The following is a 20,919-nucleotide window of genomic DNA, read 5'->3' on the forward strand; positions in this document are numbered from 1 at the left end:
ATTCTTATTTGCGTTATGTTCTTTTTCAGAGATATCATGATCGGTGATATCCACTCACTCGTTTGCACTCTAAAAATGATTCCTGCCTCTAGCATCCTATCAATTTCTTCCGTGACCCTTGCCACATAGTTTTTATTCATTCAGTACGACCGTTTTTCTACTGCACCTTCGATCAATGGTATCCGATGGACACATAGCTCCAGTGGCACTCCTTTTAAGTCTTTATATGTCCAAACAAAAACATCCTTGTACTCCATAAATATTTTGAACGTTGTTGCCTTCAAAACTGGGTTCCAATCATCTCTTACAAGAATGCTTTTTGGATTTTCCTCATCACCCAAGTTCATTGTTTTCACCATAGGCTCTTCATACTTCATCGGTTTATCTTCATTGAACGTATGGGCCGGTGTTTCATCCACTTGCGCTTCTCCCTCTTTCAGTTCACTATACTCCTTTGGAAACTCATTGCCTTCTTTTTCTTCCTCGACACATAGCTCCGGTGGCACTCCTTTTAAGTCTTTATATGTCCAAGCAAAAACATCCTTGTACTCTATAAATATTTTGAACGTTATTACCTTCAAAATTGGGTTCCAATCATCTCTTACAAGAATGCTTTTTGGATTTTCCTCATCACCCAAGTTCATTGTTTTCACCATAGGCTCTTCATACTTCATCGGTTTATCTTCATTGAACGTATGGGCCGGTGTTTTATCCACTTGCGCTTCTCCCTCTTTCAGTTCACTATACTCCTTTGGAAACTCATTGCCTTCTTTTTTTTCCTCGACACCCAACATATTGCAGCTCGGAAAGAGTTTGTAATCTTCCATCTGCCAGTGTAGCAGTCCGTTCATCGAATCTAGGTCGTATTGCACCTTCGATCAATGGTATCCGATGGGCACATAGCTCCGGTGGCACTCCTTTTAAGTCTTTATACGTCCAAGCAAAAACATCCTTGTACTCCATAAATATTTTGAACGCTGTTGCCTTCAAAATTGGGTTTCAATCATCTCTTACAAGAATGCTTTTTGGATTTTCCTCATCACCCAAGTTCATTGTTTTCACCATAGGCTCTTCATACTGCATCGGTTTATGTTCATTGAACGTATGGGCCGGTGTTTCATCCACTTGCACTTCTCCCTCTTTCAGTTCACTATACTCCTTTGGAAACTCATTGTCTTCTTTTTCTTCCTCGACACCCAACATATTGCAGCTCGGAAAGAGTTTGTAATCTTCCATCTGTCAGTGTGGCAGTCCGTTCACCGAATCTAGGTCGTCATTAGTCGACCCTCCTAATCTCAACACCCCTTCTTCATCTGGTTCCATCCTCTTTTTTTCTTCGACATCACTCTCACCTTCGCCTTCTGAGTCTAACGATGCTGCGTCTTCCCCTACCATTTGTGTATGCAAATCAATTATGAATCTTCTGCGTCCATGCTCCATGGATAGGGTGTTTCATTTCCAATTATGTTTTACCTTTGCTTGCACCAACCACCCCCATCTAAGGATGGCGTCGTACCCTCTTCTCTTTAGTGGGATGACCACAAAATCTAATAGAAATGGTTGTGTCCCGATCGTTACCGGCTGTGCCATCAAAGTTCCCAACGGTTTTATCCCATGCTGATCTGTCGTGAGTAACTGGAAAGTAGGTGGCCACAGTGTGGGTTGTCCTGGCTTTTTCTAAATATCTTCCGGTAGCACGTTCACACCCGATCCTCCATCTACAATTGTATCTGCCAGCACAGTGCCCAAAATGCCGATCTCCACTATTGTTGGATGCCTTCCTGTCGTAAGTGCCAATAGCATCGGGTCTGCTGCCGTTGCTCCATTACTATCCCTTACTATTTCCTCCATCACTCTTGGGGGCGACGTTATATTCATAATAGCCGTTCACAAGTGTGGCATCGTGAGAAAAAGGTCATTTAATTTAATAGGAACTTCTGCTTGCATTATCTACTTCATCATATTTTGTTCTGCCAAGTTCCTTTTTGAAGTTCTGACTGTGTCTTTGACTTGTGATTTCCCTATTTTCATCTGCCTTTCTATCTTTGTTCGTGCTTTTTGTAACCTCTCCTTCTCTTCTTCTGCATCTGGGTATTTTGCTTTCTTCGCTTGCTCCCATGTGACCGCTAGGGCTTTCTCATCATATGTTTCAATGCTTAATAGATTTATGCCTTGCTTTGGGCATTTTAAATCTTTGTGGTTCCCTGGACCACACCATCTACATAGTAGCTGCGGCGTCTCCTTTGTAGTACAGTGTCTAGCAAAGTGGCCCTAGAGGTTGCACACATGACACTGAATCATCGGCCATCCACTCGCGTCGTACTGTATTCGACTCCGGCCTCCATTGTTACTGTTGTTGTTATTGCCACCCCTTCTACGTCTATTATTGTTGTGGTATCCTCTGAAAGTTGCATTGTTGTTTGTGTTGTTTCCGGTGGACACTTCCTGCGTTATCAACACCTGCTGGTGTCCTTTTGATTTCATGTTAAACGGGCACTCCTTTAGGGAATGTCTCGCAACCTGGCAGATGTCACAAAATTGTTTCTTCGGGCATGAGCCCTTTGTATGGCCATCCTCTTTACAGTCTGTGCACCACAATTTTCCCTTCACTGTATTCGGATTCTTTTTCAAATTCTTAAATTCTTTGATCATTCGAAGCATATCTTTTTGTAATGCTCTAACCTTCTTGTTCGATTCCTCGTCACTACTGCTACTTTTAGAGGATGAATCGTCTGAATTTGATGACTTATGCTTTTTCTTCTTACTTGTCTTCTGCTCTTCTTCTAGATCCATCGCACGATTATATGCGTTGGCGTACGACGTGGGTGGTAAATTCTTCATCTTCTTTTTTAGCGCTGGTCACAGCCCCTCCACAAACCATCGTTTTTTCAATTCGTCCGTTGGTTGACTTTCCATCTTCCCAACCAGCTCTTTTAGCCATCTGGCATAGGCCCGAATTGTTTCATTCTTTCCTTGCTTGGTGTTATATAGCTCCGCTACTATTTCATTATCGTCTCGTAGCAATCGGAACTCTTCTATGAACTCTTTTCTAACATTTGCCCATGTAGTTAGTTTCTAAAGGTCTGCATCTAAAAACCAATCAATTGCTACACCCCGTAGGGTTGCTGGGAACTGTCTGACCTAATCGTCCTCGTTCGTCATTCCATTTTCTGTCCATATGGTTTCGCACATCTTGCAATGTCTGATTGGATCTGCTGTACCATCACCATTAAATTTCGGTAATTTTTCTTTAGGACCTGCCATTACTACTTTCTTCTGATTTTGAGGTACGTATTGAGCACCCGCACTGTTCTGAGCACCCGCGCTATTCAAAACCCACACTATTCTGGGTACCTGTGTTGTTCTACACACCTGCGCTATTCTGCACACCTGCGCTGTTCTGTACAACCACGCTGCTTCGGACAATCGTCCTACTTCCAACAATCACGTTACTTGGTAAGAAAAGATCTTCCTCAAGCGAAGTTGTTTGATTCTCTTCCTATATCCTTTCGTTGAGTGTATCAGGAATGAAGAGTTCACTCCACGCTCGTGCTCCCTTGGCACTTCGAGCCGTGCAAGTTGCTTCCCTTCCGTTCGATTGCTCTACGCTCGGCGTATACAGGTTAATGATCTCCTCCCTTGTTTCTTCCACCAAATTCAATCGCCATTGAGTCTCCTCCAACAATTCCTCAGTACTCCTCGGCCTACTAGGTGAGTGCACTCACTTTGTCTGTGCCCCTTTACCCCCTCGATGTCCGTCGGCAATTTGTTGAGCTTCTATCTGCACTCTGCTTGCTATACTAAAATCAAAACTTCTTGTGTTGTACGTATTTCATCCTTTTCTTTTACCTTATTCCTATCCTTGTTAAGAAAATTCGACATTAATCTTCATAACATTCCTTTGTTCCAAATTCGTCTAGCAACGGTGCCAAATGTTTACCATACAGGGTAAAGAAACTTAACGCATATAGTATATAGCACGATACAACATAGAACAGATCCTTTATTCGTATATGCAATATGCACTCAATGCTTACAATCCAAATACAATGATTCCAAGTCCATTTCAAACGATGTACATATACCTTCCCGAAGGGAAAGGGTGACTCAAGCGTTATGCGCCCCTTCGGCTACTATTCTACCTATCGGCTACACTATAGATTTCACCGACAACATGGACAAAGTACCATAGAGGAGGCAAAATCATATAAAACAATATTAAATCAATATACTAGTGCATCGGGTCAAGAAATTAATCCCGAGAATTCAGAAATCTTCTTCTTTAATACCCATCCTAATGTGGAGCAACAGATATGCCAAATTTTGAATTTCAAAAGAGGAAGTTTACCTTGTAAATACCCGGGACTCCCTTTAGACAAAGGGGCATGTTCGACAAAATTATGGGATCAAATAACAACAAAGATCAAAAGAAAATTGGATTCTTGGAAAGGAAAAGGGTTCTATTTTGTAGGTAGAGCAACTATGATACAATTTGTCCTTTTAGCACAACCTATTTATTAATTATCTTGTATTGATCTCCCCAGAAAAAATATGGAAGAAATTAATAGACTCCTTAGGACTTTCTTTTAGCATGGAATTAGGGAAAAGAAAAGAAAATTTCTTGTTAGCTTGGGACAAGGTATGCAAACTAAAAGATGAGAGAGGTGTAGGGATCAAAGACATTAAAATACAAGGTAAAGCTTTAGGAGCTAAACTTCTATGGAGAATGTATAGGAATCCAAATCTTAAGTGGACAAAGATCCTAATAAAGAAATATTTGAGTAATACTGATTTGATTAACATATTTAGGGAGCTAGAGGATCAAGAATTTGAAACTTCATGATGGATTGTAGATCCTCCATCTAGGATAGACTAACATGGAACTTGGGGATGGAGGAAGGAGCTCTCTTCTAGGAAGACTCTTGGGGAGGATATGGTGCTTTGGAAAAGGATGGTAAATTAGCCCAATTAAGGTTGACACTTGAAGCTAGATGGGGAAAAAGAGTTATAGATTATGCAACTTTTAAAGAAGAAGGAAAAGGTTGGAAATGGAAGAATTTGAAGGACATGAACCTCCCACCTAAGGAAGCAGAAGATCTAAAATGAACTTTATCAAATTGGAAAGTAACTTTCAATTTTGGTACAGAAAAATTGATGTGAGATGAAAGCAAGAGAAAGGAATACAACTCAAATGAGAGATGAATTTCTCAATTCTCTCTAGATGAGTACAAAGAACTCCTTCCCTATAACATTATGTTGGAATAAAGCTTGTTTGTCTAAGGCAAGATTTTTCACTTGGTTAGTTTTAAATATGAAGGTCTTTACCTTAGAAAGATTGGAGAAAATGGGATTCCATTGACATCCTTTTTTTGCATTGCCCTTATTGAAGTCAATGCTAGAAATGGCTCTATTCACAATTGGGTTGGTTATCAACATTTCCAAGAACTATAATGGGTGTGTTGCATGCTTGGCCCTTCCTTTGAAATGATAGTATTTATAGCTCTTTATGGATATCTACACCTTCCATAGCCCTGCAGGAATTATCGAAGGAATGTAACCGAAGAATTTTTCAGGATAAGAAGATGAATAGAAAACAACTTTTAATTAAAATTGAGACTTTTGTCATTGAACTTACCAACAATCGCATATTGAATAAACAAAAGGAGGCTATAATGTCTCATTGGGTTGAGAGAATTAGAGGCAAGTGGATAGGTCTAAAATTACCCCCCTTTATAGGAATAGGGGGGAAACAAAAAGCAAATGAGAGATGTGCCATGGAAACCACCAAAGGAGGGTTGGTTTAAACTCAATTTTGATGGAGCCTTAAGAGGGAATCTAAGAAGAACAGGCATTGGTTGTAGTATCCATAACTTAGAAGGCATGGAGATGGAAAAGTTAGCAAGATATATAGGAATATAAACTAATAATTGGGCAGAAATAACGACTTTAGTTCAAGGACTAGAACTGTGTAAAACTCTTGGTTGCAAGAATATAGAGAGAGGAGATTCTGCAATTATAATAAATGCTATAAGGGAAGGATCCCTCTTTAATTGGAGACTAGATTCAATTTTATCTAGAGCCCTCTTACTATGTCAGATCTTTGAGAAGATCACGATCAATCATATATATTGGGAGGGTAATCAAAGAGCGGATGAATTAGCTAATATAGGTATAGAAGGTCAAACATAAGAAGTTGAAATTTAAATATAGGGACTACATTGAAATTAGGGGATGACTTAGATTTTTTAAAATTTCAACCATAGTTTTCATCTCATTGTCCCAGGGAAGATTTAGGGGTCTTTCTTTAGCTTTTATCCACTACTTACATCTCACATCCTAAGACAATATGAGTGGATAGATAGATCCACTATGGAAGATGGTGTTGGGGCCTAGAAAAATGAGTTTGAGGTGAATTTGAAGGCTGTGGAATCTTGCAGTATGGACTTGATGGACATTCTGAATGATGATGAGCCTCTTTACCCCCATTTTATACCAATAGGGTAACATAGGCTTATTACCACTGTATTTTTATGTAACTAAGCCGACAAAACACCCTTCAGTGTAACAAACTGATAATTGCGCTGATTAAGATATGTTTTCTTAGTTGAGGAATAACTACTTTGTTCTATTAGATGTATTTTCTGATGATTTAAAGGTATATTTTATTTTGTTTCAGAAAATGCTTTTATTGCTTTACATTTCGTTCCTATGACCTTTCTGTATTCATGTTTTGTGACTTTTGAAAGCTTTATCCTTATAAGTGCAAGATGTAGTGCTTAAATTATATATAGATCCTATCCAGAGGCAGAAGAAGAAGGGAAGGATGAGGAACAACCTAGAAGGATGGAGGAAAAATGTAACTTGGGACTAAAAGATGTATATCCAGAAGTATCTAGGTGCTTTATGATATATTAAGGCTTAGGTCGTTTATCTATAAAAAAAGGCAAATTGACATATAAGAGAAGGCACGATTAATAAAACAAGAACGGATTAATTTAATGAAGGGACACATTCATTAGTATTTAAAAGGTGAGAATGAAATATATGTGAGTAGAAGAAAGCAGAACATAGAAGTTTATGGAAGAACAAGAAAATGAATGAGTGAAGAATAAGAAGGTAAGCAGATTGCAGCAGTGAGATATATAAGAGATAGTTAGAGAAAAATAAATAAAGGAGAGTGTGGAAATAAATGAGAAGCTAGAAATAAAAGAGTATAAGAGGGGTAAAAAGAAAATATATTATCAGATTGAAAAGCTGATTTAATATACATATGTGCTAGAGTATGTGCTGAAAATAAAGAAAAATAAGTATCTTTAAGTAAAGGCTGACTGCAAATTCATATAGACCACAAGAGAAAGAGTTGTGCTAAAGTGTCCATCATTAGTTGGAGTAAGCAACACTATCAAGGTGGAAAAACAAGTTTGTGTGTAGTGGGTTGGTGCTCATGAAGACAACATTGGGGGTTGGTGCTCCTAATAGGTCGTTGCTTGCAAAGTGTGGGAGTTGAAGCTTCCAGTGTGTCGGTGCTCATAAACATAGGGGTTGAAGCTTCTAGTAGGTTGGAGCCTACAAAACATTGTAAAAGAACAAGTTTTGAATATAAAGCAATGATTCACGATGGTTTTCTCCTGCATTGGGTTTTCACGTTAAACATTGTATCATTGTGTTCACATGCATAATTGCTTATTCCAGTATTTGAAGTTTATTGTTTGGATAAAAAATTTTAATTGGAAAAGTTATTATTATACAAATTCACACCCACACAAGTATAATCATGTTCTCTTCAATTATATGTTGTTCTTTCCTTCTCAAGTCCAAAGTGGTGATTTTTATGTCTTCTACATGCTCTAAAATGTATGCAATCACATGCGTTTGAACCCAAGAAGCTTGCTTTAGGGCTTTTTGTGCAAAACGTGGAATGTTAAATGTTGAAGTTTGTAGCAGCAATAGAGATCTTTATCTCCAATTTTACGAGAGAGAAATTTGTTTGTTATGACTGTTATGGACATCTTCAGCTGAAAGAGATTTTTTTTATTATATTTAAGTTAATATTATGTAAAAAGACTTGTCATACGTCATGTGAAGAGGCATGTGTATGGAATGTGAAGTGTTGTATATGTGGAAATATGAAGGGTCTTATTTTTGGGACTCAAAGAGACCTCCGTGTGAAAGATGAAGAGACTTATGCAATCTATTTATGTATACTTTGTTTCTATATCTTTTAGATCTCTTGTCATGGCATGTATACTTCTGTCGGATTTGGGAAATTACCGAGTGTAAGTCCCCTAACACATGAATTATTTTCACTCACTTCCTGTTGGTGCATAACAAGCCTAGAATTAGAGCATCATATTGGCCTTGTTATTTGTAAAAGGAAACTGCAATCTATGTGTTTCCATATATGCTTCTACTAGATTCATCAACACATATCCCACTCTTGATCCTACTTTAGTATTGGAACCATCGAATGCCAAAGTCCACACTTGATAATATCCTTGAGGTTCGTTTTGATTTAATTTTGATGAGTTTGACCTTCTTTCGATCTTTTCCCCATAACATTTTGATAATACTTGATTTCGGCTTCTTTCTGCACCCATTTTGTTCATTTGCACTTCGTTCAAAAGCAAAGGCATATCCCTTTGCTTCAAATTATCGAGTTCCTTGCAGCTCATCTTAGTTCAACACTCTTGGGATCTTTTTCTCTAATTGCTACAACACAATGTTGCACATAGCACAAGACAATTCTAAATGGAATGCATTGTGAATTCTACCCTAGTTAGGCACTAATAAATCTTGTAGTGGATTTGATTTCCCTACTCTAAGCCTTGTCTCTTGTTCCTCAATATGAAGTTCTTAAAATTTTCAAACATCTCCTTAGTCAGATGAGGAGCCTTGATCATCCTCAATAAATATTTTGGTGGAATCTTCAGTCTTTAACAATTTTTTCCCTTTCTCATTGCTTGAGGCATGAAACATCAAAACTTATTGATTCCTCGACTTGCATAGGCCCAAAGCAGTCTTGACAAATAAGATTTCATTTTCTTCTGCATACTCGGATATCATTCTTGGAGTGCTCTCAATTCGAATCTGATTTGACAATCCTCTCCATGGCAACCACATGTGCGATTAATGTGCATTTGTCAATCTATGTTCAACCATTTGGTAATCGTTTGTCAATCTATGCTCATTGGAAATGCATTTATAAAAAGTTCAATTATTAATGTGCACCATCTCTTGATTTTTTCCTTTTTATTTCTACTTAAATACTTGTTTTTATTATTGTATAATGCATCTAGCACATGGTGAATAGAAACTAAAAGAAAAGTGTACTCTTAGTGGACATGCTTTCCAAAGAATAACTTTTAGCGTATATACTATTGTGTCTAAATCTTGAGACAATGTGGTCATTTATTCTTCATTCTTTATTTTAATTGTTCTTTTTGATTTTTTGTTATGCAGATTGGTTTAGTTGGAGAAAGGTTAAATATCTATTCTAATGATGATTCACATATGACAAATTGGACATCACCAATTTCTAACCAGCCCTTGATATGGTATAAGGTAATTTCTTTTGGATTAAATGAGTGTATGGGCATTATGTTTGCTCTTCTTTTAGGACAAAAAGACATTGCAACCATGTAGATTAGTGTAATAAATTCTATAGTTTTTAGTTGTGACTTAAATATTTTACAGGATTCCAATTTTTTCCTCTTCTCTGATGCCCATCATATTTAGTGCAGCTTACATCACTCTATCTTTGAATAGTAACTCATTGCTTTAATATTGAATTTTGAGTCTACCTTTCTCATTCATTCCTTCAGCTGTGGAACTTCCAAAAATGCTATGATTAATGTTGAATGCAAAATGATTCCAACCTGCCCACTTTTTATCTCAAAAAATTAATCCCGCATATTATTTCACGCATCATCCCCTAGTGTTTTTCCTCTCTCACGAGGTTCACATATTATGGAATGGAATGGATGCAAGAAAAGACTTAAAGTCTTTGAGATTTTTGCGTAGTATTTTGATCTGGAAGATCTGTGAGCTCACCTCAAACGCAATTAAAGCAGGTTACTAAAATCTTTAATGTTGTCACTTATTATGTTGATTTGGAAGATTTTTTTTGGTCACCTCAAATGCAATTAAATAACTCATATTGCAATTTGTGTGATTCAACATTGGTTTAAATAAGTTTTCCATTGGCTGCGTATAGTTGAGGATTTGTTTTAGTGGCTGCCACTAAAACGCAGTCTGAAATCATTTCAATTTCAGGTAAGGTTTTTGGTTGCTTTCATATTGATTTGTGCGACATGGTTAAAAATTCCTTTGATGAAAGTAGTGCTGGGTTATCTTTATTGACAATGCCGAGATTGGTTCGGTTGAAACTTTCAAGGCTTATCTAAATAAGATTAATATCAATTGACTTTATACGTAACAAAAACCAAACTAACACAATAAATTATGAAAAACAAAATTTACTTGCGAGGAAAGAGAATGGAAATAAAACTGAAATAACTAACTTAATTGTCCTCTGACACGAAAAGTGAGTTATAAATAACTATCCAGAAGTAGTTACTAACTGCATTTCACATGGAACTGAATTTAACTAATTCTTTTAATTTTTTAAGGAAGTAAAACATTATAGGATATAGAGAATTAAAATAACAAAAATAACTGACAAGAAAAAAACCTACACATGTCCCTTTTCAATTTCTCCTTAGCTTATGTTCATCATGGGTGAAGGAGTATCATCAGGGGCATTTACCAACCCACCATGGATCTTTCAATCATGACTAATTGGCACTAGTACAACTTTTAATGGAAGTAGCCCAACCCTTCTGAGGGGCACACAAAGATGGTTTCCTTTTTTTGCCATCCAGCATTTGCTGCAGAACCTGCAACGGCCATAGCCAGTCATCCTAAGAATATCTTTGTCTACTAGGTGACCTTCACAACTGATACAACCACGACAGGAAGGTCCTCAATGGGAACAGTCCAGGTCGTGCAACAAGATTCACACAATGGATACAACAACACAGAGTAGAGAGAATGCAACAACAAACATTCGCAAGAACATAGATTCCATTAGAACTGGCCAACATGCAGGATTACAAAACATCCATACATGCCTGATTACAGATCAAATTCAGATTATCCTCTTTGTGGGCCTAAAATAATTATTGTGATTGACATATAATACCTGTAGCATGGTACCACCTTGGCAGGGTTTTTTGATAAGCACAAACACGTTCTTTGTGCAGTCAATGTCACCACCCGACTCATTTAAGGGTTCTCCTAGCCCTATTATTAGATATCCCCATATTGATGGCTTTAATGTCCAAGGTATAACAAGCTTAAGCAAGTGTACACTTCCCATCCCAGGGTAATTTCTCAAAACCACTTATTAAATGAATCACCAATTTGATGACAAGGAGGTACAGTCTTGTTAGAGGACTCTGTGACTCAAGATAGAGTTGTCAAGAGTCAAAACCTCTCTAAGACGTAGGCATAAGTATCCAACATAATATTTTGCACCCCTCCACTAGTGACTGACAAGTGGTCACTAAATTTCCAACCTCCTGTGCCTCCATTCTTCAATGAGTTTGTGACTAAGTAAATGCAATTTTGAGACTCATTTTCATAACCCCCCCCCCCCGGCATAAGATGGACATTTTGTACAATCGAGTATGCGTCCAATTACAATTCAAGCACTGACACCTTTCTTTTTTATGACAAATGACTCATGAAATGAACCATATTATAAACAAAAGATACACCTTGACATTAATCTTGTTTTGCACAAATCTTTGATATGTACCAAAACAGTATAGGCACCAAAAGTACACCAATAAGCAGTAATAAGCAGAAATATCAGATCAGCACCCTCCCATGTAGACAGATTAAAAACAAATAGAAGTTGATGAGTCCTTTTATGATGGTATCTGTGTTGTGATGCACAGATAAAGTACTGAAATAAACTTGTATCACATACAATCTCTGTGCTAATTAATATGTGTTCGATCTGAAGTTCTGTGCTAATTAATATGTGTTCGATCTGAAGTTACTGCGGTGTTACTTCTAACTCCAAGTAATGCACATGCCGAGCTGTCGTTGCTGAGTTGCCAAATATCTAGGAGATTGTCGCCTGAGTTCAAAAGACTGAGAATGTATGTGTTGCCAGAAATGATAACTACAGTTGTTTATGCGATCTGTCCAGGTACCCAATCTGTTTATAAACTCACTGTTATGAAGAATGGTAGCCAATGATATGAAATCGATTGCTGACCACTGATCGGTGCTATCGAACATTAAGGATGTCACTGAAGGTGACTTGATTTCCATAATCTCCTGATTTTTACCGTTTGCAAGAGATATGCACAATTTGCAATCTCAGTAAGTGAATGTAGATAGTGCCAGTGCTTCTCTGATGTTGGTCTAATGATGTAACCCAGAGATGAGTGCTGTAGATTAACTCATCTATGCATCAGCTTGGTTCAAATAATATTCTTCATTTATCTATTGGCATTCAATCTTAAGTGATATAGGCTTGATGGATTTTCACAGGCATGAAAATGATTAATGCTCTGATATCATATAAGAAATATGGCCCGAGAAAAACAAAAGTACAAAAATTTAAAACAAGAACGATACTTGCTTCAATTTCTCTTCTCCCATCCGTTCAATGCATATTTATAGGAGTATTATCTCGTAAATTATAGGAGAACTAGTATGACATCTTATAGCCACTCCTTTTCTCGGACAACTTGTAATACAATCATGTATAACCAAATACTTTCAAACCTAGAATAGCTACGTGTTTTACTATTAAAAGTCACTTTTCTTATAACATACTGCACAATATATTCTAATTGACTACACTAGTAGAGTATTAAGTTGTTTCCCAACAACTTATTATTTATTACCCTTATGGTACTAATTTTAACACATGTGAACACTAATTCCTAACATTGCTTTTATCCATAGGCTATTTTTAGCCTCGCGGACGTTAAAATTTTATCTATCTATCTATCCAAGGGATTTCGCCAAAGCTTTCCAATCCAAGGTGAAGGCAATGTGCAATACAAAGAGCCTAGAATCAAGATAGGTGCTTGTCCATGAGAATTCTATTACAACAACATTACTTGTTTCACTATATATATGATAAAGATAAAGATAAATTTATTAATGTCCTACAAAATGAGCACAAAAGGGGTGTTATCCTACAAAATGGAGATAATAGTACAAAACATTTTCAACTTAGTTTCGCATTTCTTTGAGACAATTCATTGTTTAATTGACCAACATTGATCAACCAATTGACTCTAATTTGCATAATGAATCCTTTTACTCAAGGCTTTCATCAAGTCCTTTTTCGTTTTTAATTTTATATAGCCTATATTTGATTTTTGAAGCCTTTAAAGTCCTTTCTGCGTTTTTGAGTGCTTGTTTAGTTGGGTTTAGTCTTTTTTTTTCCTTCAAACTCTTGCTTTTGGTTTTCCCTTCGATTCAATACATCTCAGGGCTTAATCATACTTAGTAGTCAAAATATATAATCATTTAAGTGCCCAAAAAGTGGACTCTCCAAGCGCAATTGCATATTCAAAATATGGATGCTATATTTAACTTTTTGAAAAATATAACATAAATTAACTTGATGTTATGTTTTTAAGTTCATCACTTAAATTTATCACTTAAGTGACTATACTGCACTTTATGTTATATTTTCATGTTGAGTTACTTTTTAATTTTTCACTTGAGTGACTATGATGCATGTCGTTAGTGGAAACTGTGTAGCCGACGAGATGGTGTCGTCAGTAATTGTTGTGTAGTCGACGGGTTCATGTCGTCGGTAAAGATTGTGTAGCCGACGGACTCCAATGGGAAGGTTCCGCGGGAAGTAGATTAGTATTGTTATGTAGCCGATGGACCCCTTCAAGAAGGTTTGGCGGAAAGTATGTATGCCCCGTCTGGGATCATTGTAAATCATCTTATAAAGCATGATCTAATATCTTTGGCATATGCAAATAATATAAGGAGTTCCATTGTTGCTGTTCTTGTCCGTCGTCTGTGTGCATTTAATCTATGCAGTAAACATTTGGCGCCGTTGCCCGATGGACCTGGAACAAAGGCTGGAATGAAATCTGATGCCGAATCAGCTAAATAAAAACAAGAACAAGCTGAAGGAAAAGGATGAAATTCACACAGCTCAGGGTAATTTAATTCTGGCACAGCACGCAAAGTGCTGAAGGAGATTCCAGAAGATTGCTGACAGAAACAGGAGCGCGGAGGAATTGTTGGAGGAGACTCGATAGCGGTGGAGTTGGTGGAAGAAGCACGGGAGGAGTTTTTGAATTTGTGTTCGCCGAGGGAAGAGAATTCAGACGGAAGAGCATCGACTCGCACAGCTCGGAGTGCTGAGGGAGCACGAGCATGGAGTGAACTCTTCGTCCGGGATACACTTCCATAGGGGACAACTTCAGAAGATCCTTCTTCACAACGTTCGCAGCTGTTGAGACTGCGGGAGAACAGTCCGTCGGTGTAGGAGAGTAGACCGTCGGTGTGGGAGTGTAGATTGCCAGTGTGGGAGAACAGTCCGCTAGTGTGGGAGTGTGGACCGCCGGTGTGGGAGAACAGTCTGTCGGTGTGGGAGACCAGTCCGTCGGTGCAGGAGTGCAGACCAACCGTGTGGGAGTGAAAAATGCCAGTGTTGCAGGACCGACCAACACTTGTTCACAAAAACCAATTGTGATGGCGGGACCAAAAGAAAAACTGTCAAAGTTCGATGGCGATGGTACGGTCGATCCCATTCGACACTGCAAAACATGTGAAACCATCTGGAGGGCAAATGGCATAACTGATGAAGACAACTGGATGAGGCAATTTTCGGCCACCCTACAGGGAGTAGCAATTGACTGGTTTACTAGTATAGATCCGCAGAAGCTAGACAGTTGGAATAACATTAAAAAGGAGTTTCTCGCAGAATTTCAACTGTTGTGCGATGATAATGAAATTGTTGGTGAGATCTTCAATACTAAGTAGGGGAAGAATGAAACTGCCTGCGTCTACGCCAGGAAATTAAAAGACTTGATAAACAAAATGGAAAATAAGTCGGCAGACGGACTTCAAAAAAATGGTTCATGGAAGGTCTACGCCCAAAGTTGCGGAAGAAAATGAAAATTGTGCTGCCGTCATCATACACAAAAGCTTATAACAGAGCACTGAACTTGGAAAGTGAGCAGAAGATGAAGAAGAAGAAGTCTAGCTCATCTGATTCTAATGACGACGAGCCTTTCGGAGAAGATAGCAGCGACGATGAAGGCAGTAGCAAGAAGGTTCGTGCCCTACAGAAGGACATGATCTGCATGATGAAGGAGTTTAAAATTATGCAGAAGGAAACAAAGGGCAGCGAGTTGTGGTGCACGGAGTGTAAGACCGACGGTCATACTAAAGGATCCTGTCCAAAGAACCAATTCTCTGACATTTGTCAGATCATGGCCCATTCAACAAAGGAATGCCCCTTTAACATGAAAACGAGAGGATCTCCGCAGGTGCTTCTTACACAGGAGGCTTCCCCGTTGCGCAGTAGCGGAAACACCAATAATGCAAGTAAACTATATAGTGTAAATATTCTATTTTGACCCATTTAGAGTATTTTTACTCAATAAACAATTAGACATGTGCTAAATAGATCATTTAAGTTGCTCAACTCAACATGTCTTTTTCCAAATATGCTCTATGTAATTGCATCTATAGAGTCCGATTTTGGACTTGAATGGAAAAGATCAAGGCAAATGCTATGCTTTATGTAATTGCATCTATAGAGTCCGATTTTGGACTTGAATGGAAAAGATCAAGGCAAATGCTAAAAACAAGTTATTTTAAATATGTAATGGATTTCCAAGAGTCCGATTTACATGAAAAGTCCATTCTACATGAAAAATAGGTCACATGTAATAGCACCCGGAGAGTGCGACTTGCTCTAGGAAACCAAGTTCTAGACTTGGGCAAGTAAAAATGTATATTTTTAAATATGTAATGTGCCGTCAAGACCACGATTTGCATGTAAAAGGCTTTTTCCAGCCAACATGTTACATGTTATGGGCCTTGGAGAGTGTGATTTTGCAATACAAACCCATGTAATGACTCTCCAAGACCTTGTTTTTGTATTCTGGAACCAAAAATGCCTAAGGCTTAAAATCTATTACATATTTTTTTAGTTACCCATGTTCGCTGTTTTGGCCTCTGACCCATGTCTGGGTTCGAACTAGTATGTGGTTTTGGTTTGGTTCACCACAAATACGGGTAGGCTACCAAAATTTGAGAGTTGGTTCGAACCAACATGCAACTAATTCGAACACGGACGAATTTGTGTCGTCCAAGTCGAATTTCCATCGAACTTGGGCTAATTTCTCCTAGTGGACGGCATTTAAGTGACTTTTTTGAACATATTTAATAATTTTTTGAGTTCTACAACCCTAAGAAGTGAATGTAAATGGCTTATGTTGGCTTCTAGCACTCATTAGTTGAAACTTGAACTTCAAACAATGATACTTGAAGTAGTTGTAATGATTCATGGATCGTGATTTAATTGTGATGTTTTGAATCTTTGATGTTGAACTTGAAATATATGATGGTATGATCTTGATTCATGATGCTATGATTATGACTTACAAGTTTAAACTTTATGCCTATGGTGTTTTTGTTGTTTAAATGATTGAATCATATGATTTTATGCTACTATGTGATATTCTAATTTTAACTATGCTTCTAGCCTTCATAAATAAATAGGTATATATATAATTTTTATATGTCTTTGTATCGACGAACCCAAAACCCTTTCCAAAATTTTGCCGTACTAGCAAATGGGTTCTTCGAACTCATATTTTGAATTAAACTCGAACTAGTAACTAAGCATATTTTAAATATGCAATGCAGCTGGGAGAGTGCGATTTGCACCCAACACATGCATTTCTGAACCCAACATTGCATGTAATGACCCTTTTAGAGTGCAATTTGCACTTCCAGGTTATATGCATGGTCATTTTAAATATGTTATTACATGTTTAGACCCCGATTTTGCTTCCCAAGCAAAAACGTGGGCATTCCAAGGAAACTAACATATGCAATCGTGTTCCTAGAGTCCGACTATGCATTAGAATGCATGCAAATGATATCTTGGACCATGTTTTTGCCGTTTCTCTCCAAAACGCCTCATCCAGTGACATTAAAAGGGTATGCCTTGACCAAAAACGCCCAAAAAACCAAAAATGCCCAAAAAATTACATTTTGAGCCCCTGTGTTGGCATTTGGAGGAGGCGTTTTGGAGTTTGAAAACATGATTTGGCATGTGAGGATCACATTTTTCACCAAGAACACCAAAAACGACTTGTTTATGTGCATATGAAGCACAATTTTTCCATAAATGCCCAATAGCATGTATTATGCAAAAACGTTTTCATCTCAAGGGTTTGCTAACTTGCATTTTTCCTTCTACATGCAAAAATGGCCAAGTATTTGAGCATGGAGATTACCATTTGCAACTTTGAATTGGTCAAAAGCTATTGAGTTGTTGCATTTGCACATGGAGAATCCGATCTTGGAGAAGACTTGTTCATTTCAGTTTCTCTTTCCTCCATTTTTGGCTCAATTGGCTCCAAGTAGAAGATCTCAACTTTGCTTATATTTCTTGCTTGCTTTGCTATTATGTTGCATTATTTTGCTCATTTTTGTCCATTTGTTCAAAGGCATGCCATATTGTTTCCAATCTTTCCTTAATGTGAAATCTTCTCTTTTGCAAATGTTAAAACTCTTCCACACTTCAAAAATGAAATTGCATGTCAAGGGATGTCTTGAAGTTTGTCATGTCCGAGTCAATAGCAAGAGGTATGTTTTTGTTTTGCTCTTAGTTTTTCTTGTTTGTTTGATTTCTTGTTTTGTTTTCTTCGGTGGAAAGTTGAGGATTCCCATCCAAGAATGCGAGTGCATATACATGCTTTCACCTTCCATGCCAATCCATACTTCATCCCATTTTCCAACACATGCAATTACATCCTCCAAAAACGAATACATGTTTACCTCAAGTAAAATTGACACATTTTTACCACATGTAATTACCTCTAGAGAACCCGATTTTGGTAAAAGGACACACTTTTGAATCCCAAAGTTGTCATTTTGCAGTTGCACACATTCATATGCATCCAACTTGCATTCTTGGCCATACAAATGAAAGCCCATCTTTGCCTACGTACAATCTATCCTTCTAAGTCCGATTTTGGTCTTTTTATCCAAATACTTATGCTTTTTGGTTCATTTCCAGCCATCACATGTGTTCCATAAGTATCTAATCAATTCTTCAAACACCCATCCCTCATGGATCCTTCATGGTGAGTCAAATCCCAAAGTTTTCAAGGATCCAATCTCATTGGAAAATGATTTCATCTTCATGTTGCGACACACTCTTCAAGATGCCAAAACTTCTTCAAAGAATAGTGACATCCTATTGAGAAGACATGCTTTGATTCTCAATAAGCAATTATTCATGTGATCTCCACTTTACCAATGACAGCCTTGGAACCTGGGTTTGGCATGGGAATGCGCCAAGAATTTTGAAAAAAAAGAAAAAAAAGTTAAAGATGCTGATGGGTAAGTTCTATGTTTTCATCTAGACATCATTGAGAAGGTTTTCAAGGTGCAGGAAAATTCAAAATTTGCAAGCAAGAAAGATCTAAAGAATTATGCAAGCATAACTTTGATTGTGTAGTATTGTTTTGAATAAAAGTGTATACAAAGAAACAATTGAAGCTGAAACTTTCATCGAGAGCAATTTTCATAGTGCAAATTGGGAGCTTTGACTACAATTCCTCTTTGATTCATGTTATTGTTGTTTGTCTAAATAATTGAGTATAGCAAGTTAAAAAGCAATCAAAGCCGAAGCTTTAACTGGGAGCGATTGTGGTGATACATAGACTAGGAGCTTTGATTGTAGCTTGTATTACCTTCTCAATTCACAAAAATAGTTAGAATTCCCTACATTTGGAAGTCCTTGTGCCCCAATGGTAGAGGTTATTCTTATAGAATAGATTAAAATAGGACTTAGAGCCAAATTGGTACACTTTCTATTAGCCTTCTGAGGTGGTGTTGGTTTATCAGTATCACCATTTCTAGCTATTAGATAGAAGTGTACTTAGAGATTTCATCTTGCCCATTACTCGCTACACGAGTAAGTGGATTCTTTTCTTGAAAGATAAGAGGAAAGAATATTGGTAATGCCCCTTACAAAATCTCTCAACTTCTTGCTTACCATGAGTTGATCCAAGTAACGATGAGAAGGGGGAGCCTTCCCTTTAAGGTAGGAGAGGCTTTGTCTCATACACTGTGGCTGGTCTACCTATTTTGCGATTAGATTATAATAAAAATTGTTAGTTGCAAAATATCCACCCAACAAGTAGTCAAAGGGGTTGTTGAATAAAACACAAGGCCCTAACTCATTGCAAGGGCACCAAACGGAACTCAAAGGAAGATGAAGTCAAAGCAACAAGAAACAAAAAGAACCAAAAACTTGTAACTAAAGAGGAAGAGGGGGGTGAGGTTGGTCTAAGAGGGAAAACCCCAACCCCTAAGAAACTTGGGCCGTTGAGAAGAACCTTCAAACAAAGGGTAAGTTGTGGAATTGACTGAGGCACCATGCCATCTCTAAGAGGTCTTGGAAGAAGAAGGCTGAAGCTAAGAAGAGTCCTTCTGAGGCCTCGTAGATCTAGAGTGATTGGAGGGGGGAGGGGGAGTGAGAGTGCAAACTGCCTCTTGGTACCACACATCAAAGAGAGCTTAGTGAAGGAGGAGGTGATAAGTTGGGATGTGTGTAGGTGTGCATTTGGCCAATGCTGAAAAGAGTTGTTACTAAGCATTGTGGTTTCCTGGAGATAGAGAGCAAGGCACTTCTAATTAGTGACTCTAAAAAAGGCGGAAAAGGTCTTGAGTTTGTTTGAAAAGGTGGTAAAATCTCCCTTGGATCTCATAATAAATGGGACAAAAGAAAATGAAGTGCTCCTCAGATTTAGTTTCCTCAATTCTACACGATTGGTAGATCTCGTCCTTTTCATCATGTTGGTGGTTAGACTTAGAGAAGAGCCTGTGGGAGCCCACCCTAATGTAACCAAGGGCGATCCTGAGAGAATGGGACCAATGGTGTGATAAGTAAGATAAATGGAGAATGAGTCTGTCCCTCATCTCAATAAATTGGTCCACATAGAATGCCATCTTGGGGAAAAGGTCCCTAGAGGGGTTGACCTAAGTAGTGTGGATGTATTGCCTATAAATGTTAGATTTGATGCACTTGTTTAGCTCTTGTTTGGGCATGAGGATATGGGAAGGGACATCGAGACAATATTGGAACAGAGGGAGATGATCCATCAAAATGCCAATAGACCTGTTGATGTGTGCTTTATGACTCACCAAACAGTAGAACAAAATACCGAAATATTTTATCCTCTCTTGAATAAAGTCTTGTGTATGCTAAGATTGCTAGAAGATCATACAATGACTTCAAGGTTCCTTTAATGCCAGGTCTTGACTGTGGATAAGATCGGTGGTTGATGTGATTTGTTGATGATCACAAGGGGCCTTACATGTTTATTTAGATTCATTTCAAGCCATACTGGATGTGGGAGCTATCCTAAGGTTTTGCAATGAAGTGCATTTTTTGGAGTTTTCACAAAATATGCAAAAATTCAATAGGACAGGGTTCAGAAACTCTATTCTAATCCTAAGGGTAGTGATAACAACAAATAGTATTCTAGTGGACAAATTCCTCAATTTACCAAATTCCGCTTCGCCAAGTTATACTACAACTATGCGTGAATCGGTGCAATCTTCAAGAGTTATGCCAGAGATTTTTATATCACTGCATACACCATCATAAAG

General features: G+C 37.9%; 1 protein-coding gene across 2 annotated transcripts in view; it reads left to right on the top strand.

Annotated features, from left to right (window-relative positions):
- The window catches only part of LOC149554920 (beta-galactosidase 5-like), a 183,798-nt gene that overhangs the window by 120,949 nt on the left and 41,930 nt on the right, over positions 1–20,919 (top strand). For both annotated transcript variants that reach the window (XM_089828922.1, XM_089828923.1), the window contains exon 16: positions 9,460–9,561. In XM_089828922.1, coding sequence (XP_089685048.1) covers positions 9,460–9,561 — 102 coding nt within the window. The remainder of the gene's footprint in view (positions 1–9,459; positions 9,562–20,919) is intronic.

Source organism: Cupressus sempervirens, chromosome 5 (assembly GCF_028749045.1).
Source record: "Cupressus sempervirens isolate cs-2001-9-10 chromosome 5, ASM2874904v1, whole genome shotgun sequence".
Classification (NCBI taxonomy): Eukaryota; Viridiplantae; Streptophyta; class Pinopsida; order Cupressales; family Cupressaceae; genus Cupressus; species Cupressus sempervirens.